This window comes from Crinia signifera, chromosome 11 (genome assembly GCF_055691185.1).
Source record: "Crinia signifera chromosome 11, ASM5569118v1, whole genome shotgun sequence".
Classification (NCBI taxonomy): domain Eukaryota; kingdom Metazoa; phylum Chordata; class Amphibia; order Anura; family Myobatrachidae; genus Crinia; species Crinia signifera.
This window is the reverse complement of record NC_139227.1, coordinates 46204493-46229014: the sequence shown is the minus strand read 5'-3', so window position 1 is coordinate 46229014 and position 24522 is coordinate 46204493. Positions and strand designations below refer to the sequence as shown.

Sequence of the window (24522 nt, the reverse complement as noted above, 5' to 3'; positions counted from 1 at the left end):
AGGAGGGAAAACCTTGAGGGAAATGTGATAGGATGACCAGTGAGAAGCGTTGCGGCCCACGGTAATTAGGGGGAATCCACATAATGTCATCCACTAACGCTATTCTACTGCGGGAAGATAGGGAGACGTTATAGTGGCATGGTGCAAGAAGAGTGCGTTAGTGATGTAGCTCTACATAGAATATAGCTGTACTGTGTCCTGTGATCCATGCAGTATATATCTGTTTTGAGTACTGTGCAGCCAAGCAGTATATATTGTAGGAGCCAAGCAAGATGATGGGGTGGTGTGGCGCAACCCTCTTAAAGAATGTTTTGGGACAAATAATTCTTACTTTAAAAGAATTTTTATTTTTAAGCAAAAAAGACATTGGTAGGGCAGAGGAATCAGTAATAGCAGCAGCAACGCGTTTCGGAGGACTTTCTGTCTCCTTTGTCAAGTTGAGTATAGTTCATGCGCATTGGTCTCCCTTTTATACCCATTTCCTGGGTTCCTAACCAATTGGTTAGGAAGGCACATGCACTATACTCAGCTTGACAAAGGAGGCAGAAGGTCCTCCGAAATGCATTGCTGCTGCTGCTATTACTGATGCCTCTGCACTACTGAACTTTTGAGCACCTTGGCACTTCATCACTTTATTGGATGCACTTTATCGTGGATGCACTGGGCACTTTATCCTTTGGGGGACACTACAGCACAAAGCTCACTGCGGTGGTGCCACAGTCTTTACTCCCTAAAAGCATAGCCCACCGCGGTGGACATAGATGGTGAGATAACCTATTTGTTTTTCATTTGCTGTTCCCCAATTGAAGTGTACAAAGGAGTGCATTCCACTCATGTAAATCATTATTCATTTGTTCAATGTTATTGTCTGATTGTCTTTTTTGCTTAAAAATAAAAATTCTTTTAAAGTAAGAATTATTTGTCCCAAAACATCCTTTAAGAGGGTTGCGCCACACCACCCCATCATCTTGCTTGGCTATTTGTTCTATTGGGGATGGTGTACCCCATTCCTTTGGTGTGGTGGGCAGCACCCTGTTAATTTATTGCGCTCACACCTACACAGACCTTGTGATTATCGAAAGTATATATTGTAGTGAAACAGGGTTAGTATCACCAGAGAGTGGTATTTTCCTCTGGTCACAACTGCCCTTTAAAGGGTTAAGGGTCCAGCCTCAGAGGGAGTGTTTTGCAGCCAGGTAACAGAACCTGGTTCACTGCAAAGCCAGTAATGAGTCTCTGAGGTGTGCTCGAGGGAAGATGGGTGGGCTCTCAAGCATACGGTTCCGGTCCAGGTTTTCAAACCTGCACAGCCACAGGTGGGAACTTTTCTAACTGAATTCGAAGGGATAAAAATCTTACTGTGTTTGCTGTTCTTTGCGCTGATGCCTGGTAGGGCCAGTTAGTAGGCCTAAATTAGTGGCGTAGCTACCTAAGTGGCAGACCCTGCGGTGGCTTGGGGGAGCGGTGCCAGTTGGGACTGTGGTGGGCGCCGCTGGCTGAACTGAAGGACGACTGAGGCAGCAGTGTGCACTGAGCTGGTCCTGCTCTGTGCATATCTAATGAGCATGGACCCAGCGCAGTGTATATTTAATGAGCAGGTCCCTGCCCCGTGCATGTGCTCGCCTCACCCCTTCTTGGGGGGGGGGGGGGGCACCGGAATTTTTTGGCAGGGGGGAGGAAAATTTCTAGCTACGCCACTGGCCTAAATATTATAGTGCCAGGGACTTGGAATGCCAGTGCCCGGAGGCAGTGAGGAGTGCTGCATGGACAAACATCTTTCTTTGTCTATATGAAGCTTAGTTTGCTGTATTTCATTAACTACATAATGGAACATACACACAATAACATACTGTGCATACATACAGTGAGGTAGCCGGCACTCCACGGCTCAGTGTAGAAGTAGCAGCACCAGGTGCCTTCCCTTGGCAGACCAAAGTCCCCAAAATATATTGTAGTGGTAAGGCGGCACTCCGGCGACTTTAAAATAAAGGGGACGCCTTACCACTATATATATATATATATATATATATATATATATATATATATATATATATATATATATATATAGAATGAAAAATCAGCGGCACTCGGAGACTGAAGAATCAGGTGAATGAATCTGGAATATTTATTCCATGTGCAGTAGAAAACGTTTCGGAGCTCGCGGGCTCCGTCGTCAGTTCAAAGTAAGCACTTATGCTTACTTTGAACTGACGACGGAGCCCGCGAGCTCCGAAACGTTTTCTACTGCACATGGAATAAATATTCCAGATTCATTCACCTGATTCTTCAGTCTCCGAGTGCCGCTGATTTTTTCATTCTATACATACCCTGAGGACCCTTCCCCTCTGGCTAAGAGGGCACCGGAGCAAGTACCCACGGGCATCTACCTCTAAGACCTGAGTGCCGGCCTCTCTTTGGACTATATATATATATATATATATATATATATATACATATATACAATATACATATTATACACATAATAGTACTGTGTTCTATATTAATGCTGGAATATGAATCCTATTTCTGAACCATAATGTTTCCACCTCAGGAGCCAGAATGAGATTATTATTACTGACTGAGTCATCAGATGAGAAGATCTTTGGGCTGATTGGAGCCGGGCTATATTTACACCCAGAGCAGTGATCAATAGGGAGCTGTCTACAGACTGAGTTATTGGTCTATTCCTGGGCTGGCTGCATCCTCGCTGCTGTGATATGATCTCGCCCTGTATGTGGCTTTATGGTGCTCACGCTGCGTAAATCATTGTAGTCCAGTTCATGTAGTAAGTACTGTGATACACTGTGATACCAGAGAGGACAAACATGAAACAAACGGCCTCTTACAGAGCACCGGTCACAGAGGCCTTCAATTCACTAGGAACCAATGACATCACAGAGGCATGAGACACCACGTGCCTCCTGGAGAGGTATCAGCCCCAATTTGTGATTTGTGTTCTGAGCTGTGACGGTGGGACAAATGTGCCAAGCTTAATAAAGCAGAGCATAATAGACATCCAGCTTATAACTGCCATTTGTCAAACTCAGTCTGTAACATGGCAGTTAGGAGTGGATTGGCTGGTTGTTTATCACTTGATACATCTGGCCCTATGCGTGGAGGACAGAAGACAGAAGCCTTGCACTTGTCAGGCAGATCATCAAACCATGTTCCTTCTCTCTGACAGACAGGTCTGTCATACCGTATCTGAGAACCCTCTGTACAAAATATAAGGGAAGTAATTGGTAATATCAGAGAGACCCAACCAGTGACCATTTCCTCCACAGACACTGGGCCTCATGTACAGTTGTATAGAAGGTTATTTATTTTGAAAATGTGTTGAGTTTGTATGTTCCCCCCATGTTTGGGTGGGTTTCCTTCTGGTGCTCCAATTACCTCAAAAACATACTGGCAGATTAATTCTACTCGGACTAAAAACACAGGTGTGTGTGTGATAGAACTATAGATTGCAAGCAGGGCCGGTGTAAGGCTTTGTGGTCCTCCCAGCCCCCCCGGAGGCCCTCTGCACCCTCCCCTTTGCCACCCAGAGTACAAGGAGGAGGGGGCAGCAATGTAGGGAAGTATGTCTCAAGGCAAAGTATGGAGGTAAGGTCTTAGTTCCACAGTCGCCACCTGCATTAAGTACAAAGAGGATCCTCAAAAAGGACATCCTTGATGTTTTTGATTCGCAGACTTGGTGGCGCCCCCCCAGATCCAGTCGACCTAGGCAGATGCCTAAAGCTGCCTAATGGTAGAGCCGGCCCAGATTACAAGTTCCACTGGGGCAGGGACTGGTGTTCAATCAGTCTAATCGCAGCAGTATACAGCGCAGGGCTGGCACAGGATGAAACCTGTTGTGGTGCCTTGTACCACCTACCCCATTCCATAATAGCAAACCAATGGCAAGGCATGATGTGACGTGTAGTTTCACAACAGCTGGAGAGCCACAGGTTGGCTAGGCCTGACCTACCCGAACTCCTACTCCACATGTGTGTAGGATGGATAGGGGCTGCGCAGCCGCACAGATACGGCCAACTTGGAGTACTGGGTAGGGATGGCCATCAGTGCAGTCATGGATGGTTGAAGCATGGATGGCGATACTGCAAACAGCCATTGCTGGTAGTAAAATATGTGATGGAAGACCATTGATAGTTTTAACTATCGATGGTCATCCCTCTTCTTTGACTGACTGACCGACCTGTGGGCCAATTAGAATGTGGGTTTTTGGGGTGGAGCTATGCTCCATGCCCCCGTACCTTTAAAAAAAAAATCATCGGTTCTGCTGTGCCATCGATGGAGGGAAACCATCTGGTTCTTCCCCATTGATGGCAAAAGTATTTGACATCGTCCATAAAACCATCGATGATTTTGAATCATTGATGGTTGATGGCCATCGCTATTATGGGCAGGCAACGTGGATGCTCTCAGGCGCGATGCGAGTTGCAATGTTAAACAGTATAAATTGTTATCTTTAAATATAATTTATCACATTTTAGACACAGTGCTCCAAATTGTGACCAAACCCCTTCTTTAGATGGGTTGGGTACAAAATTCTAGCAGTTGGAATCCCAACAGCCGGAAGGACGACAGTAGATTCCCGATGGATCCCAGTAAGTAATTTAACCCTTACCTTATCGGGACAAACCCAAGTGTCTCAGGTAATAGTCTTGTATACACACTCACGCAATATGCAGCAACACACATCACAAGCCGGACTACTTGCCTGTTTCTTGAGCTGCATGGCAACGGACACCTTGCTGTGGACCGACTGTGTGTCGGCAGTATCGCGTACTCCATCATCCTGATTGTCTTTCCGCTTTCTCAGGCTCCCTTCATCCATTCTGCAGCCTGCGGCATAATAAGGTGTGTCACATATTACACAAATCATTTATTAGGAACAGGAAACTTATTCCACAATAATCCCCCCCCCCCCCCCATAAAATACCAATGGGACTTTCCATTACCGTAATTAGGCAACTGTCCAAAAACTCGGGTGATATTACTTTGCGATTGGTTGGCATTGGTACCGTTATTTTTGTACTATTATATTTTATGGCCTTACATCTAGAATAAATATTACAACATGTGTACTTTGCTGTGAGTCATACGCTGGCCTATTTTCTACGCGTTTCCTGGGTCAGACCATGAGATCACAGAGTATGAATGCCCTAGTGACCAGCCAGTGACATCACTGAGGTGTAAGTCTTACAAATGGCCACCATGTATGAGAGTACAACCAATACGTGCTATGTCATCGATTGGTACGTTTCAGGGGCGGATTGGCCCGGTTTCCGGTGGGCCGGTCCAGATTTGCCCACCTTCCCCCCTGGCTGGGCCGCGGACCACAGAGGTTAGCGGCTGCAGCGTCCAACTCATGGCTGCCCAAAGCAAATATGGCCGCGGCCGGCCGCAGCTTTAACCGCTGGGAAGCTGGCCGCGGGTCGCTCTTGGGTGAAGTCACCACATCACCCGGGACTGGTCGGCTTCAGCGTGGCAGTGGGCGGAAGCGGCTTGAAGCAGCCCGCCACCCCCAGCCTGCTTCAAGATTTTTCCCGGGCTGGATTTACTTACCAATCCTCCCCTGGTACGTATCCTGTATATACTTTATTTACTTGCAGCAAAGGCGGAAAACTAAGGAGCCTGTTTCTGAATGTTACATGTTATCGCAGATTTCTGTACGTCAAGGGGTTACCAGTCAATACCAATGGGTTATTACAACACCTGCTTGGTTGCACTCATACCATTACCAGGGTCTAACGCCGCCCCTATGGCGCTGCCCTATTTACATTCTTTTCGGCCTAAAGCAGATTACATAGTGGATCTGTTTGACCTCACAAGCAATAAGCAACATTTTGAATCAGTTAACTGTTTGTTCCCCAATCACCACAATAAATGTTTTCCAGGTAAACGCAGGGATCCACCCAAACGGCGGAAACATCATAAAATGATTGATCCATTTTCTTCATGAGTTGATCTATCAGGTCAGGATACATCATACCTAAAAATGCAGCCCAACCTCCAAAAATGCAGTTTTGGAGGTTTAGCTACATAACGCATATGCACCAAGCCCCTGAATGCAATACATTACTGAGATTGGATGCAGTGGGCAATGTCATCTTTAGATGGCATTACCCTATAGCATACTTGCCTACTTTTGAAAACTAGTTTCAGGGAGATTATAGTTGGAAATAGAATTTTGCACAGCGCCCCATTGAGGGGGTGTGTCATGCTCCACTCAAAGGGCGTGTCTAGTTCCATATATGGAGAGATTGTGAAAAGACATTGTGAATGTGGCACCTAGAAGCGTGGGTGTGTTCTGCTACATCTGAGAGGAATCTTTTATAATGACTTATATCCAAATGTAGATGAGGCCAAAGCAGTTAGACTAGACTCACTAAAGTGCTGGGAAATAGTGCTGATGAATCAATGTAAATGTATCTAGATCTCATTCCTTTCTTCCCCCAAAATGTAACAGTGTAATGTGGGCTAGGTGACATGAGGGAGATTGCTAGACTTATGAGGGAGATAGGGAGATTGCTGCTGGTTCAGGGAGTCTCCTGCAGATTGCAGGAGAGTAGGCAGCTATGCTCGATAGAAGCCCATGGATTCTCTTCATCTTCCCTCCATGAGATGGTTTCATTTGGACTCCTCCCAGCACCACCTGCAGTGTGACCTGGATGGACCCAGACGGACTCCGAGTCTTAATCCTGTAAGTCCCCAAACTGCAAAGGACAGCTTTAAAAAAAAGGCAGTATGCATGCGATGATTGGCACATCACATTGCAATGCACCATGCTACCCACCACTGATCATAAATGAAATGATAAAGTAATAATAATAATAATAATAATAATAAAGAAAGGCTAATGAGATTTGCACATTTGGCAGCTATAATCAAGTGTATAACTAAAGGAGATTCGGCCACTGGGTCTACAAGCATTAGGTCGACACCACTACGTCGACATGCATGAAGGTTGACATGCAGGAAGGTCGACATGACTGAAGGATGAAAGGGCCATTATCTCAACACAAGCACTAGGTCAACATGGGGAAGGTCGACAGTCAAAAGGTCGACATGGGGTTTTTCCACTTTTTTTGAGCTGACATGTGCCGACAGGTGGTATTTCATGCCCTACCATCCACTAGGGTGTGGTGGGAGAATAAAATAGTGTGCAGAGTGTAGAGAGCCATGCAAGGGTTAATTCTGGCTTTATTACCAACAACCGGCATGTTCGGCGGGTCCCGGGGATGTCACGGAACGATACTGTGTATGGGGATTTATTCTTCTAGATCTCTGCTGCATGTGACTCTGTGACCATCTCTGCTCATACACACACTACAATGTCTCCAATGCACAGCCCCAACTTGGTTCTCATCCTATCGATCTAACCGCTGAGTGTCCGCTTCTCTGATTGCACCTCCTCTTCTCTACCTATCTGTTGGAGCACCTCATTGTTGCCTTCTCCGATGAGTCACATTTCTGCTTCATCGAGCAAATGGACATTAGTGGATCAGGTGAGAAACATTAGAGGACAAACACCCTGCAAGCATTATTGGAAGAATACAAGCTGGTGGCGGCAGCGTTATGGTCTGGGGAATGTTTGCGCTGCCCTCTCTGGGCCCACTCCCCCATGTGGAAGGCACACCTGACTCATGTGGTTATGAATCCATCCTTGCAGACCATGTATCATCCATAAATGCTAATTGTCTACTGTTGAGCGGATGGGATCGACCAGCAGGAGAATGCGACCTGTCACAGGGCTAGAAATGTCCGACACTGGTTGGATGAGCATGACCAAGACTTGCGAGTGCTTCCCTGGCCCTGGACTTGATAATTGAGCATCTGTGGGAAGGTCGACACGCAGGAAGGTAGATATGGGTTAGGATGACAGGGTCATTAGGTCGGCACAAGCATTAGGTCAATCAACATGGGGAAGGTCAACATGAGGCTTTTTACTTTTTTTGGAACCCACAAGTGCCGACAGGCAGTAAACGCCCTACCATCTACTAGGGCGTGATGGGAGAATAAATGAGTGTGCCGAGTGCAGCGAGCCATGCGAGGGGGTGCGGTGCTAGGTTTCAGTGTCGGGACAAAAAAACTTGAAAAACCCCATGTCGACCTTTTGACTGTCGACCTTCCAGGTCAACATAATGCTTGTGTCGACCTAATGACCCTGTTGACATAACCCATGTTGACCTTCCTGCATGTCGATCTTCAGTCATGTCAACCTAGTGGTGTTGACCTAGTTGCTGTCTATCCAATGATCCATATCCTGACTGAGTGACTGCCAGCCGGTCCAGCTGCTGTCTCTGCTGCAAAGGCCGGGTACTCTGGCTATTAGCTGCTGGTCATAATAATGTGACCCTCCCCTGCACAATAAGACTGGCCTCTAGTCTCCAAACACAAATAGATTGCTATGTTACAAAACCTTCATATACCTTTCCTGTCCAATCCCATCCCCCACTGTACATTTCTCACATATCCTCACTTACCATCCTCCTGACCAACATACTGTGTAGCTGGGTCACAGTATCATCCAGCCACCAAGAGCCTCTGCAATTGGATGACCATCATGCAATAGATATCACCTATCCTTGTGTATCAGTGCCTACAGACGGAGCCACTGCCATCCTTGGCCGGCGCTCGCCAGATCCCTTTCACTGGCGAGCGCCGGCCATAGAGACTGGGACGCGCGTGCGTCTCACACGCGTCCAAGTATCACGGCGGCTGAGCAGCGTCTCCCTGCCCGTCTCCGCTTCAGGGAGACGCTGCCCAGTTCGGGGGGGGGGGGGGTGTCGGGTCGGGCGGCGAGGGGGACCGGCGGCTAGGGCGGGGGAAGCAGCGGGTACCCCCGCCAAGCTCCGTTGCCACGGTGAGCAGCTATGCAACTTAACAATGTAAAAATGCATTTATTAGGTTTGCATTTACAACTGGACTATGGGAAAGGGTTATATGACAGTGTTATTACGAAATAGTCACAAGGGTCTATGTACTAAGCCGTGGAGAAATATAGTACCAGACAATCAACTCCTAACTGCCATATTACAGGCTGTGTTTTAAAAATGACAGAAGCTGATCGGCAGGTAATTTATCAATCTTCTTGTTATCACTCTTCAAGACTTAGTACATCTGCTGCACTTGAGAATCTAATTTAAGGGATGTACACACAGGTAGACTTTGGCTAATGGACAATTTTGTCTAAGCAATTTTGAGAGAGGTTTTGGCTAGATGCAGTGGAGATTTGGACTAAGCAATTTTGTCTAAAGGCTCCCATACATGCTGCGACGAGATGCGATCCGCAGGCAGTACAAAAAGTACGGTGCAGCACATACTTTTTGTATTGTGTGATACGATGACCGCGGGAGCGCGCAGGGCGCGCTGCTACCGCATCGTGTATCGGGGCCTTCAGTAGTGATAGTCTATCATCTAGTCAAAATTGCCTTGCCTGCACAGTCAATCTATGCTAAGCAATCTATTCTAGACAATATTGACTAAGTAGGAGAAAAACAAGGAGATTTTGACTAACCTTGTAGGAGATTTTGACTATCTAGTCAAAATCTCCTGCCAAAATCTCACCGTGTGTACAGCTCTTTAAAAATAAACATGATATAAATGCGTACAATATATTTCAGTTGTGAATTATGGTGAGTGACAATACAGATTAAGATCGAGTACATTTATGGTAACGGGAACCGCAGCTGCCAGCGGGAGCTTCCAGTTTTGGGCAGCGTGAGGTGGAAATACACCAGGACCTATTAGACCTGGCACATGAAGGGGTACATTTACTAAGATGGAAGTTCTATTGAAGATGGGATGTGGATCATAGCAACCAATCAGATTATATCTATTATCTTCTAGAATATGCTTAAACAATAAGTAGTATTTGATTGGTTGCCCATAGCAACATCAGTAGCGCACGCAGGGGGGGTTTCTGAGTACCCAGAAACCCCCCAGGAGTCTAAGGACCCTATGCTTAAAGCTGAGGGTCCCCTCTTTCCATGGGTACAAGAATTTTAAAAATTGGCCCTTGGGAACCGGAGATATCTGACTTCAAAGCAGTGGTCCCCATCCAAGCCTGTTAATTGCTCTTCCCAGTCAGATATTTCAGGTTCTGTCTGTCTTAGAGTTTTTCTGAGGGTATATTTCAAAAGCTGGGCCTCTCCCCCTTTAACATACACTAATAGCTTGTCTCTACTGTTCCCAGAACCAGAGATATCAGCCTTCCAGCAGCTGGTTACTGCTCCAGCTCCACACACCTGATATGTAGTTTTATATACTCGTTGGTAGATTGCTCTGCCTCCTGAACTCTGATCCCCTCGTCCCCAGTACCATTTGGTAGGTGGGATTATCTAGTTTTTAATTCCATTAAAATCTAAGAAATCTATTTCTGGGAACTGGAGATATCTGCAGTCAAGCAAGCTGTCCTCCCACCAGAGAATTATGAATAATAAGCCCACTCCACTATGCACCCCTCCTCTGCATATTAAACATCCTCTACCACCCTGGAAGTTATGTATCAGGACCCCTTCATTCAGCCCAATGCCCCCTTCTCCCACCATCTGTGCAGTAATAGGGTAATTAGTGGAAATTACTGATCCAGGCCCTACATGCTGAGCGGTTGATATAATACCCCCTACCACCCGCGGGACATCAAAGCTTCCCCCACCCCTACCGCTGGAGGATCGGTAGATGCCCCAATACATTGCTATGCCCAGGGGTCTACACTGCTGTTGACGCCCCTGTATGTATATGTATATATATATATATATGTATGTATATATATATTTTTTCATTATTATTATTATTATTTATATACATTTGGTCTATTTATAATACTTTAACTGACCCGGCATATACTGGGTCACCTGTGTCCATCTCCGTGCTTTGCTCCGCCCCTCTGGAAACCCCCTTCTGAAAATCCTGCGTTTGCCACTGAACATCCCATCTTCAATAGATCTCCCATCTTAGTAAATTTACCCCGAAGACCTACATTATAAACAGGGTAACCTACCTCTCCTTGACTCATTCAAGACATGGTAGGGAGCATCTGTCAGCGATTTGCCCAGCTCTTGCCCCAGTTACCCAGTCTGTCGGATGTTACACAGGTTTGGCACCTATGGTATTTGCCTGTGCTATGGCACGCTGCTGTGTACCACACTTATCCCCAGATACACAGATGCGTGTACAGACAGTGCTGTGTACAATTTCTGGTGCCTTTCAAATTAACAATGAACACAAACAAATGGAACTAGTACCAGCCCAAGCGCCCAGACATCTACCTGCCTCCTGTACGTACAGCCAACACTTACCGGTGCTGGATAAAGAAATACACCAAAGGGTCTTCTCTCTTATATCCTGATCCACGTGATTCAGAACAATTGTGATAATGAATATTAAGTTGAGGAAGTTGTTGGCATTATGTAAATGATTTGGGAGTAGCGACAATTGCACAACTCCAAATTAAATGCAATTATTATGGGCTGAGATTGTGGGTGCACTGCAAGCAATAATTCCTGGACAGAAAGAAATCAGGCGAATGAAGATTTACCTGTGAGAGGTCCTGTTGTGGTCCCAGTTGTGGATGACAGGCGATCTCTGGTCTCTGCAGGGTGTATCTGGGAGTTTTATGCAGTGCAGGTACAGTACATGTGAAAGTCCCTGGAGGATGGAACAGTGCAGAGGTCACTAATTATTTCTTAGGAGAAAGCAGGGCTATAAATGCTTCTTGCACAACACCCGGAGTATGTCTAACAGCTCCTCGCACTGTGTACAATGCACAAGGGTTGCAACACTAGTGTCCCTGTGACACACACAATGGCCGACCAGACAAAGTGGTCTTGTTCTCACACACCTACACAAAAACACTCAGGGATCTGCGTGTGCCTGCTGGGTTTATCTTGTGCAAAAGATACAAGATGCACATTATAAGGTGTGGAATATACAGGCTAGTATCCTTCATAAAGATCATTACCGCACACAAGATATTTCCAGCCACATAAGGGCAGAGAAAACAAACTGTTGTATAAGACGGGAGACTCGGAAAGCAGCATCTTCTCTGTACCTACAGTCATACGACGAGTGGGAGCTGCCAGCTCTGTCTAGAGGGGGGACTATTTAAGAGTTCACAGTGTCTAGGTCAACACCAAATAGTCAACATTGGCAAAAGATTGACAGAAGCAAAACATTTGACATTAAAATGGTCAACACATGAACATGTCGACATGGGTTTTTCACGTTTTTGGTGTCGATGTCGATACTTGAGCACGAGGACTCACAATAAGTCCTACCTGTCAGCAGTTGCTGCTTTCCCCAACTAGCAGACACTGCTGTGGGCTGTAGTGGGTGCAGGGGGGCAGTCTGACTTCTGCCTGTGCGGCGGTTAGCAATCACACTGATCATGCATGATGTCAACCCCTCGTACTGCGCTCAGCAACACTTTGCAGCACTGAAAAGGCCTCTTATGCCACAGATTTGTATAAGGGGGTGGGGCCATGCCTACTGCAAATAGGCCACACCCCCTGAGAAGTACCTTGGCCCGCTATGCCCCTGCATAGAGGCACAGGGGTATATTTTCAAAGATGTGGGTTTTTAGAAGTGATGTTGTCCATAGCAACCAATCAGATTCTACTTATTTATCTAGCACCTTCGAGAACAGGGGTGGGCAAACTACGGCCCGTGACCCGATCCAGACTGGGCCGCTGCCCTCCACCTGTGCTCAAGCCTCACCTGCCTCTCCTGATGGTGCCTGCTTGGAAGCCCAGAGAGAGACGCCACTGTGTAGACTCGAGTGTGTACTGTACGTAGTGCAAGTATAGTCGTGACGTGCGGAGGGCAGGCGGCTTTGGCTAGGGGCTCCTGTGTGTGTGCGCACGCGCGGCACAGTCCTGCGGAGCTGCCACCCATGATCAGCCTGTGCATAGCAGGCGCATGCGCAAAAGTCTCTCACGGACAATGGCAGGCTGGCAGTGCCACTGTCCATTGTCCCAGGGACAGCGCAGCACTGTAGAAGCGAAGCGATAGTCCGGACTCCAGCTGGTCATGCCTTGGTCTCCCCTCCTACTCTGTTCTGGGGCTCAACGTCACTTTCCAGTGACCAGCCCCAGCGCATCCTTTAATAGCGCCTGTGCACTGCACTGTATTTGGCTGTGTGGAGAGACCGGCACGATGATGTGATCGGGAGACCCAGTGCATGTGCAGTTTCCGGCACTGGTGTGTGATGTGGAGACCAGGCGCTGCGGTGAGGACTCGGGAGTCCCAGTACTTATGCAGCTTCCAGCGTAGCGGAGATTAAGTGGTGTGCTGTGGAGCGCCTACGGAGCGGAGACCCGGCAGGGTGAAGACTCATTGGAGAGGACACACACCGTGGTGCCAGAGGTAGCGTCATCTGTCCTGGGAGGGTACACAGCGGCACCTTTACTGGGTATGGGGGGGGGGTGTAATTAAAAGGTACACAGAGGCACCTGTAAGTAATGGGGGTAAAGTAGCAGGTACACAGCACCATCTATATGCTCTCTCTCCTGTGCTCTCTCCCTCTCTTTCTTCCCTGCTCTCTTTCCTCCTGCACATCTTACTATCAGCCCAATCTCTCACTCCCACACACTGCTCCTGAGGAAGGTGCCATTTGGGTGCCGAAACGCGTTGAGCTATTTCTTCATCTCAGTTCTGGACCAGCACTTCACCAACAGTACAGGACCCTGCCGTCTCCACTTTTGCCAGCGAAGTGCCATTCGCACACTGTGGACCATCGCAGACGGACTGCACATTGACTGACCAAGGTAACCTATTCCTAAAGCTGGGTAATATTCCGGAACTTTCTTTTATCCTACACTCCAAGTTTTTGTGATGAACTTTACTTACCAATAAGTGATTGGAGACTCTAAAGGCCTCTTTGGAGATCAGATTCTTTGCGGAGAAATTCTCCTCTGTCCTCAAATATGCAGGATTAAATGGTTGCAACCTTGACCTATTTTATTGATTTTATGTGGCATCCCAGAACTTGGGAGTGCCCCTTTTGAACCCAGCCAGGGGTTTGCCTTACGAACATTGGTGGGCAGTGGTGCCCTTAACTAAAATGGCGGACGGCCATCCTAACATGGGGTTGCCAAGCAACCAAACCGCCCGGAGCCGCAGATGTCAGGGACCAGGAGGGACTGACCCTGGAACCCTGCTGGGATTGGCAGTGGGAGAGCGGGAACGGAGAGGGGTGGAGGGTGCCTCTGGCGCGAAAGCAGAGAGGAAGACGCCCCGTGTGAGCAGAGTGGAGAGCGGACAGCAGAGCGTGAGGCAGAGTCGTCCCTACCCGGAGCGCAGGGAAGCTGAAGCAGGACGGCTGGCCGGCAACACAGGGAGGAGAGAGAAGAGGACGCGTCGGGACGGAGTGCGAGGCTGCTCGGCGGTGATTGACAGCGGCAACGAGAGCCGGCGGCTGTGGAGAGAAGAGACGCGCTCCCCCCCCCGGCGGTGACTGACAGCGGGGACCAGCAGCGCCGCAGAGACCCGGCAGCACAGCGACAGCCGCAGCCCAGCGCGACCACCTGCCCCTGCCCTGGACGGAGGGCTAGAGAAGGGGAGGCAGCTCACCCAGCTTAAAGGGGGAGCCACAGGCGGTGACTCCCTGAAGACTCCTAAGCGTGACTGGCAGGAGCCGGCAACTGGTTGCTGCCCACAGGTACTCTGCACCCCTGTGCCTCACCCCTCAGTGATATTTACACCCTTGGCCTGCGCCCACTCAGAGAGCCACTAAAAACTTCCCCTGCCTACCCTGGGAATCACCCCCACTGCGCCCACAGGGGGTACCACCAACCTCTATCCCAGCCAGGGCCCGTTTCACGCCCAGCGCACTGACACCTACCCTCTGGGTCAGCTCAGCCACTGATTGCCTTACAGCCCCTAGGCTAGTTCCACCTCCTGAGGAACTTTGTCTGGAGTGACTTTACCGTCCTGGCCTTGAGTCAGAAACTACCCCTACCCTTGTGCCTCAGGAATACCACTCCCTCGTTAGTTGTTCAAGGAACACGGTGCACCTAGGCCAGAACAGGTACCTAATAGTTATAGAACTGCGCAGTTCAGGGACTTACAGGACTTATTGTGTACCCGGACATTTATTGTTATTTGTATTAAGTGTAAATTGATGCCTATTTCTGTTGTTCACTCAGAGAATCATTTGCTAACCTTTTGATGTTTTGAACCTTTGGTATCATCGAACTGTGGATCGATTGTGTGGTGGTACCGTAGCTCGGATATATCGTGCGAATTGCGGCCTACGGGTGTTACCGGTGGCCCCATCGCGCACGATATCTTTTGCTGCGAGATGTCCTTTCATATTCTTGCGGCTTCATGTTAAGTTAATGTCAACACTGTGTTTAGCACTCTCCTCGGGGTGCTGTGCGGGGTGCGGCCTACCAGTCCCACGGTGACCTCGCCGCGCACGGTATTTCTGGGACAGGACATTTTCTCTTATTTTTGTAGTCTCTGCCAAAAAGTGATTGTCCAGATTGTATACCTATTATTGATTACCAGTTTACTGTTATTACATTGATTGAGAAATTTCGGTTATAGCGGTGATCTTCGACTTTTGACTCAGCTTAATAAAATATTCTGTTCACCGCCCTAACGAGTGCTGGCCGATTTGTGGGGTTGTCTTGAGGTATTGTTTTCCCCGGGGAACTTTGTCCCTCCACCCTCCGAACTGCAGGCGAGTGAAGCCGGCAAGATCCAGCAGAGCAGTGCCAGAAGAGGAGTCCGGAGTCTCAGGTACCAGCCACCTACACCTACACGTGATTAGGATTTATCACATTTATTTATTCTGTTTTTTTATATATATTTTTTTGGTACTTGTTTCCTAGCACGGCACCCAATTTTTTCATCTTATTGCATCTTATGCCATCGCATCGCATGCCATATAGCCGCATAGCCGTGGCAAGCGCAGCGAGCCCCGCGAGGGGACGCGTATTACTTTACATGTATTTCGCGTCCGCTCACCACACTATATAACATCAACTCCACGCCGACATGGATAGTGGGGGTATGAAAAGGTCGGAGGACGCATACCGCCGCCGCTCGCCACGCTTTGGGTTGGCGTTGATAGTGGGGGGCATTTAACATTGTAAGGACCCATCTGGGTGGTTGTACAATAAAAAATCTTATACCATCACATTGTATGCCATTGTATGGCATACAATTTTTTATTGTACAACATCGCGCAGCATCGCATCGCATACCATATTTATGGTATACAATGCGATGGGTGCCGTGCTAGGAAACAAGTATTTTATTTATTAACAGTTTCTTATATAGCGCATACAGATTCCGCAGCGCTTTACAGAGTATAGTTGCTCATTCACATCAGTCCCTGCCCCAGTGGAGCTTACAATCTATATTCCCTACCACATGTACACACACACGCAGACATTTTTTTTATATCTTGTTTGTATTTGTATACACAATAACTTTTTCAATTTTACAATCGTGATTCTCTCAGTGAAGCCCAGCGTTGCTCAAAACCCATCCAATCTCTCACTCCACCTGTCTCTTTGCCCCTAGTCTTTCTCCTCTCTTCTCCCCACTTCTTTTGCCACGCTTTCTCCCTCACTCTTTCCTCCATATCACTCTCTGACAGTCTTTCTCCCCAACTCTACTCGGCACGGTTTCTCTCCCGACACCATTTGTCTCTTACACTCTCAATCTTTTTCTTTTGGCACCTACCCCCATGGGCATTGTAGCGACAATGGGTGGCCCCGTCCAAGATTTTGCTTGTTATGCCTCTGGAACCGGCTAAAATGGCCTTTCAAAAATGTCCGCTACCTTATTGAAGACAGATGATAGAGGTGCTAGTAAAACCTCTACCACCTGTCAGGGAAGCACAGCGTGTACATCGCTACCTAGAAGTGCCTGACGAGCATGAAACCCCTGCCAACGAGCGTGATAATTAATGTTTGGGCAGGGGGCAGACATTTTTGTACCTACACCACTGTGCATTGGCAAACACAGGCACTAGCCTCGTCAATCCCAGAAAACAGGGCCGACGTCAATGTTCCCTCTAATTTTACAAAGGCTGTGTGCGGCAAAAAATTTTGGCTGTGCAATTTTGGAAGGAAATTAAAAATTTTGTGCGTCACTTATATAACTGGAAAATGACGTTCAGCATTTGTGTTAACTTTACTTTAATTATATTAAACATTTAAACATTCAGTAGTTAATGGGTGAAACACACATTAATTGAGTCTAGAACTGCAACAAGGGACCACTGCTGCTTTGTGCGCTCTATTGTAATGTCTGTGCGCACGCTCGTCGAGTTGTGTGCGCGCGCATGTGCGCACAGCTTAGAGGGAACACTGGCCGACGTCCCTATTTTCTGGAAACACAGGCAACCATGCTGTGGCTTGGGGAACATGACAGCGATCTCGGCGGAGGACACCTGTATATATGCGCACTGAGGAATTTGCACAGATCTCCATACGTAAACCATACGGCCGGATCTACCTGCTCACTTCAATGTACTGACTCTAGTCACACCTTAAAGACTAACCTAGGTGTAGATCCATTATAGCACCGGCCATGACCCCTGACCTGCCGACACGCTACGCTGACCGGCTTCACGGTTCCCAGGTGCCAGCTTTCTGTTCTGCAATCAGGGAATAAAGGTCACATTTGTGCTTAAAATATAATTTGTATTCCATGTGCTAAACTGCCAGGGAAGAATGCTGTGAGTGTGCAACAAATGTGGCATCTGGGAAAAGGACACGGTGTACTTTGTACTCACAAGCGTGCACACACATAGCACCAATGTGATAAATCTAGTGTGATACAGAGCGACACTAGGGGCTGGCCAATGGGATGGATGCTTCGGGGACAAGAGATATTGGGGGGGAACAGCTCAATGAATGAATTTACTCTTATCCTGCAGGGTCCTGGGTGTCCCAATATCCTTATACTATATTGTCAGCCAATTACAAGAGTGTGGTACAGGTCATTTACCGAGCCGCAAAAACGCGAAATAATGCTGCAAGATATACTGTGAGAAAGTGTGAACCCGCTGCGAGCAAACAGGACAGGAATTGCAGGATTGCCTATTAGCAATGTTAGGAACGGACTGAAATGGGGTGGACTGTCAATGCTGAATGTGACCTAGGCCCTTGATGGCTAACCTTGACACTCCAGCTGTTGTTGAACTACACATCCCAGCATGCTCTGCTTCAGATTTAACATGTCTAAATTAAGGGGCATACACACGTAGAGATCTGTGCTTAGCAATTTTGCTGGTGTCAAGATCTCCCATGGAGAGCATACACACACACGCAGAGATTTGTGCTAAGCAATTTTGCTTAAGCAAAAAAAAAAGTCCGGGTAGTGGTTCAGAATGAGAGATTGCTATCAGTATCTCTCATCTGTACACACAGAGAGATTTGCAGTCATTTGCTAAGCAATATACTAGATTTTTGACTGCATGCACTGACTTAGTAAGAGATAATAATCTCTAGGAGCATACACACAGAGATCTGTGCATACTTTCTAAGCAATCTAGTCAGATTGCTTAGAAAATAGCACAAATTTGCTCCATGTGTATGCCCCTTAAGTCAGTGCATGCAGTCAAAATCTAGTCAAATTACTTACAAGTGAGTGCAAATCTCTCTGTGTACAGAATGAGAGATTCTGATCGCAATCTCTCATTCTGAACTTCCTGGCCCTTTTCTTGCTTAAGCAAAATTGCTTAGCACAAATCTTTGCATGTGTATGTGCTCCCCATGGGAGATCTGTACACCAGGAAATCGCCTACCCTAAAAGTGGGCTATCTGCTGGTTTTACCAGCATGTCTGGCGATGATGGCTCATATTTGAGCCATCATCGCCAGGTGTGTACGGCAGCCGGGCTGAAGAATCAGAGACTTTCAGCTCGACTGACCGCCTCCTCCCTCCCCCTGCTCCCTCCCCCTTCTCCCCGGCGCTGGAGCATACTCACCACCTCGGTGACTCTGCCGCTCCCTCCCCCTGCTCCACGCGCGTAGTCACACCGCTGCGCCACTCTGCTTCATACATACTGGTCCCTGCCCATAGCACAGCCTGTCATACGCCCTGCCCCCTGCCGCCGTGCTCCACACACTGCCACCAATGAATTTGTTTTTATCCAGTAATATATACATAGCTGGCACATGCCAGCAATGTATATATTACTGCCACCATTGCCACCAATGAATTTGTTTTTTATCCAGTAATATATACATTGCTGCCACATGCCAGCAATGTATATATTACTGCCACCAGTGCCACCAATGAGTTACAGTAGTTATTAGCCAGTAATTTATTCATAGCTGGCACATGCCAGCAGTGTATATATTACTGGCACCACTGCCACCAATGAATTCGTTTTTATCCAGTAATACTGTATATACATAGCTGGCATATGCCAGCTATGTATATATTACTGCCACCACTGCTCACCAGTGATGATTTATTAGCCAGTAATATATACGTTGCTGGCACAGGCCAGCAACGTATATATTACTGGCATTACTGCCTACCATGGGTTAAATTGAGCCGGCACGGGGCATAACTGCGTTCCGTCAGTTAATTGTGGAGGCGGAACCTCCGCTCACCTTGCCCTGCTGTCTGTCCCTGCCTGCATCGTTAAAGGAGACAGCCGGCAGAGCAGTGTTAAACCCGGCTGTCTCAGCCGCAAAGCAGATGGTTGGGCCTGCTCTATTTCAAATGGCACGCCGGCTTGGAATTTGCGAGCCACCGTTGCCTGATTGGCTGCGAGTCTCGGACAGATGGACCTGCTCTGAGACAGTCGGATTTCCCCACCGTTCTGCTCGGCGGTCTACTTTAGTGATGCAGGCAGGGACAGACAGCAGGGCACGGTGAGCGTAGGGAGGCAGAACCGCACAGTGCAGTGCACATAGCATGTTACCCCTGGCACAGTGCATGAAAACCCTAGCAATGAGCACTGTAGGTAAACGGCAATTATGTGGCATTATATATAATGGGCATTACGGTGTGTTGCATATGTGTAATGGGCATTACGGTGTGCATAGTCCCCTGACCCACAAAGCCATGCCTTAAATTTTTTGCAGGCCAGCAATGTATATGTTATCCCCCCCCCCCCCCCCCCGAATGTATATTTTGTTATGGCGTAAAATATACATTGCTGTCGCAAGTGAATGGATTTCTCCCTACATGCACAGCTGCAAATGAAACGTTTGCAGTGCACATGGGTGGGATTTTCCCCGGTCAGGGCGGCATGGGGTGGAGTTTACCTGATTGCTGGGCTCCACATATACGCAGCCCAGCAATCCGTTCTGAATCAGGCACCAAGAACAGAAATGCACTGAATAAAATGGCCGCTGCTCCCACCCTTGGAATACAAACCCAGCCTATTATGTAAATCGCCTTTTATATGAAAGATTTTCAGCAAAGTCTTTCGTCTCCTGAAAATCTCTTACTCTTTGGGGAAAATAACTCAGTGTGTACGCACTACTTTGGGGAAAGATAAATCTATCAAAGATTTTGGCAAAGTCTTTTGAAATGAAAGTCTACAAGTGTGTATGGGCCTTAAGGGTCAGTTATGTGGTAAAGGGCAGAATTTGCTTCTGTTTGTACATATTTTATGATTGGCAGCCACCAGCACTGGTTTGGCCCATAAATAATTAACCATAAATAAATTGAATTGGTCCTGGACCACCAACCCAGGGCACCCCTGTAAGTGTCCCGAGGCACCCCAGGGAGCCACGGCACACAGTTTGGGAACCACTGAGTTACAAGAAAAGAGTTAAGACCCCCACTAGTCCGATTTGACCCAATTACGACGGATCGGGACAAGAAATCAGATGCATCCAGGTCCAACCCTCGACTCATAGGATAGGATACATTGCAGTAGTGTATGGACAGAATACACATACAGGTAAGCAAAGGGTAAGAAAACATATAGGTAACTTACAGCCGGAACGTGCAGGCAGGCCTGTCCACAGGGTAACGGGGATAAATGTACAGTATGTAAAGACTACAGGTGAAAGCCTGTGTTATACACCTTCAGGTTTCATCCTAGAACAATGGGTCATCGCCCTTTACCTCCCCCCAGGGTCTCCCACCCAGGTGATGGGCGGATTCCAGTGGTGTAACCTGATACCTCCCAGGACAGGCTCTACTGATTTATGGGTGGTTTCACACTGTCCGGCTCCTGCCGGACGGTGAAATCCTGCATGGCTTAAAAGCCGTGCCGTCCCTGCAGTGTGTAATGGACTGCTATGTGTCCATTCACACAGGACGGCCACGGCACGGCTACCGGGTAGCAGCCGGATCTTTCCACTGCAGTGTCCGGCTGCCGTGCCGTGGCCGTCCCGTCCTCACAGGTCAGTGTGTGCTGAGGGCGATGGGGGCCTTTCACACACACCGGTCATTTGGTGTCCGGTTTTAGCTCTCCACCGCCCCCAAACTGACGTCACTTCAGTTTTTACCCTCAAATTTACATAGCACCGGCTCACTGAGCCGGTGCATGTGAAAGAGACAACTGTCAGGCAAAAAGCCGGACAAAATGTGTCCGGCTTTTTGCCTTCCGGACAAAACCGGAGTGTGTGAAACCAGCCTATAAGTCCCCTTCACATATTGGGGCATAACTTTCTTGCTTCTGTTGTGAGTGGCAGAATTCACTGAAGAGACAAACTACCATTGTCCAGCAGACTGGGTGATCTGGTTAGTACGGTGACAGTCTGATGTTAATCTGATTGCCAGCTCCTGGCTCATCCTATATCCCAATTACCAATTCTTAAAATTAAACTATGTCCATAAATGAATTGAACAAACAATCCAGGAGACAGTGACTTACAGGTAAATACAATAGAGCAGCGGTTCTCAAACTATGCGTCCTGACCCCAAAGTGGGTCCCGACCTTCTCAGCATGGGGTCGCGACTCCATGTTGCTGACCATCAGGCTGATGACTTTTCTAATCTCAGTCAATGATTCAAGGATTCTGAAAGATCTGTTGAATTGTCTGTTACTTCAGACTCCTCCCATCACTCTGTGCCTCCACAATGCTGCCATGTATGTGATGTCTGCTGACTACACATGTGATGTGATGACCTTCTGCAGTAACTTGCTGGGGTCCTGTCATTATTTTTATTGTCTGATGGGGTCCCAGAGCAAAATAGTTTGAGGACCCCTGCAATAGAGGACAGGTACAGGACACATCCATAGCTGCATCAGCAGAGGACACTGACATAAGTATCAGGGGGCAGAGAACAAGGGATCCGCAGTGCCCCATTACAGATTATATAACACCCAGGAGACAGTGACTTACAGCTGAATACAATTGAGGACAAGTACAGGGCACATAACCATAGGGAGGGAGGGGGAGCCGCCGGACCCTCTGCACATCGCCGGCTAACCGCAAAGACAGCTCTTAACGCATCTGCAGATGTATGGCCAGCTCTCAGATGCCCCATGTTCATGCAGCTGATGTGATACTGGGTCCATGGATGCTGTTTCAGCCTCGGGATCCCTAGCAAGGTTTACACGGTACAGCAACTCCGCAGCCCCCCACCCCAGCACATTAGAGTGTAGTGTATCCCAGTCACAGAGACTCATCACAACAGTGCCATGCTGCACTGCATCCTCTTCCAGCATAAATTCTTTCCTTTGTGCATTTGTCACTCCGTATCTCTTCAGATGCCATTAAGCAAGCAATTATCTGCTATATAACCTACTCTACCTCCAGTATATTGCAGCTATTACCAGCCACTGGATAAGCTTTATGTTTATTACTATATAGCAGTGCTAATGACTAATGTGTACATGTGGAGGAACATGGGGACTATGTAAAAACCGGACCGGACTAGACTCCGGACAGGACATCAAAATCTGCAGTCCGGAGCTTATAGGGTCCGGTCCGGGGGGCGTCCTGTTGGGGGGTGTCTTGTCCAGCGGGGTCCCTGTGATAGCTATCATTAGGGACATGGGGAAGGGGAGATTACAGCCTCCCCCTGTGGTCCGGACCGTCCGGTTTTTGTTACATGCCCGGACCATAAAGGGAGACTTTATTCCACCCCTCCTCCTCTACCTGGTGACAGGTGTCACAGGCAGCCCCCCAGGACAGGACACCCCCGGACAGGACACCTCCCGGACCGGACGCTACAAGCTCCAAAATGCAGAGTTTGATGTCTGGTCCGGCGGTCCGGGGGTTTTGTCCTGGTCCGGTTTTTACCCATACCCAGGAACATGCAGCCGTCCCGGCATTCAGTATGTAGGACTTTGGCAGCTGCAGTTACTGGATTATGTATAAACCGGCTGAACACAAGTAATGCTCATAATTATCTCACCGGAGTATGTAAGTAGTCCCCACGGAATAGGTGGGAGTGGGGGGTTTGTTTAGGACTCTCTCACACTTTTGACGTGGTCAAAAGATCGACATGATAAAGGTTGACACAGCATATGGTCAACATGAGTATAAGGGACCCTGGACTCCGCTCTTGAAATTGCCTGCTTAGTAATTGGGTCTGGCCTAAAAAGGGGGACTCATCAGTACCTCACTCCCGTCAGTGCCTCGCTTCTCCTCAATTGCAGCCTTGGCAAACTTTTCTCCTCCCTTACAGCCTTACCTTAGGTCGACAATGACAGAAGGTTGACACAAGCTTACGGTCGACATAGACATGGTCAAAACTTAATAGGTCGACATGAGTTTTTCGCGGGTTTATGTCCGGATGCCGGATTTGGCCGCTGATTGTTACTCACCCGGCCGGCGTGGGGACGGGATGAGTGCAGTGGTGGAAGGTGGCACGATTGCACAGGAGGCAGCGCGAGCTGGGACAGGGCTGGGTGAGCTGCTCTCACTTAGCCCGGCGGCGGGACAGGTGTGTGTAAGGCGGGTACGGGAGGCAGCAGATAGGATGATGGCACCGTGTAAGCTACTGCTGCTCACCCGGCGCCTTCTTCCCTTCCTCAATCCGACATCTTTTCATGTTGGATTGAGATTGCCAGAAACATGGCGTTTCCGTCAAAAGCAGGTGGATTCTGTCAATCCACCTGGTTTTTGGCATGTTGAAACATTCCGACATACCGAAAAAACCAGCCAGCACTGAATAGGTCGGAACCCCTTCAGTATAGCTCTACTTACAAAGCTTAAAAGGAAATTGAAAAGGACAGGAGCAACAAAAGGGGTGAAGCGGAGTATCGGTCAGCATTACCCTAAATGTCTGCACAGTAATGACATCACCAACAGGGAACGCTATGCTTACAGACGCAGGAACAGCACTGACTGCAATCTGCTTTGCCTGGTGCGAGGGGGTCTGTTTATGCGCAGTTAGCACTAACTGCCGGTACTGCGGTCTGTAGCCCCCCCCCAAACGGGTTCTGCAAACATTATATGATAAATGGGTCCCTTGGTGAATTGAGAAACGGTCATTGGGTCACCAGCATGTTGGTCGACAGTCATTAGAGCGACATGCATCTAGGTCGACATGGGGGTAGGTCGACGGTCAAAGGTCGACATGGGGTTTTTCTTTTTTGGGGGGGCCGACACCTGGTATTTCATGCCCTACT

The 24522-nt window shown here is 48.2% G+C and overlaps 1 protein-coding gene across 2 annotated transcripts in view; it reads right to left on the bottom strand.

Moving 5' to 3' along the window:
• Positions 1-23823, bottom strand: part of SLC7A9 (solute carrier family 7 member 9) — a 54268-nt gene extending 30445 nt beyond the window's left edge. Inside the window, exons 1-3 of one of the 2 annotated variants that reach the window (XM_083165277.1) lie at positions 23716-23823; positions 11546-11655; positions 4721-4845 (exon numbers count right to left, since the gene is read on the bottom strand). In XM_083165277.1, the coding sequence (XP_083021403.1) occupies positions 4721-4837 (117 nt within the window). In that variant the 5' untranslated portion in view covers positions 4838-4845; positions 11546-11655; positions 23716-23823. Of the gene's footprint in view, positions 1-4720; positions 4846-11545; positions 11970-23715 lie in introns of those variants that run through there. The other variant, XM_083165276.1, reaches the window with a different exon arrangement.
• Positions 23824-24522: the final 699 nt, after the last annotated feature.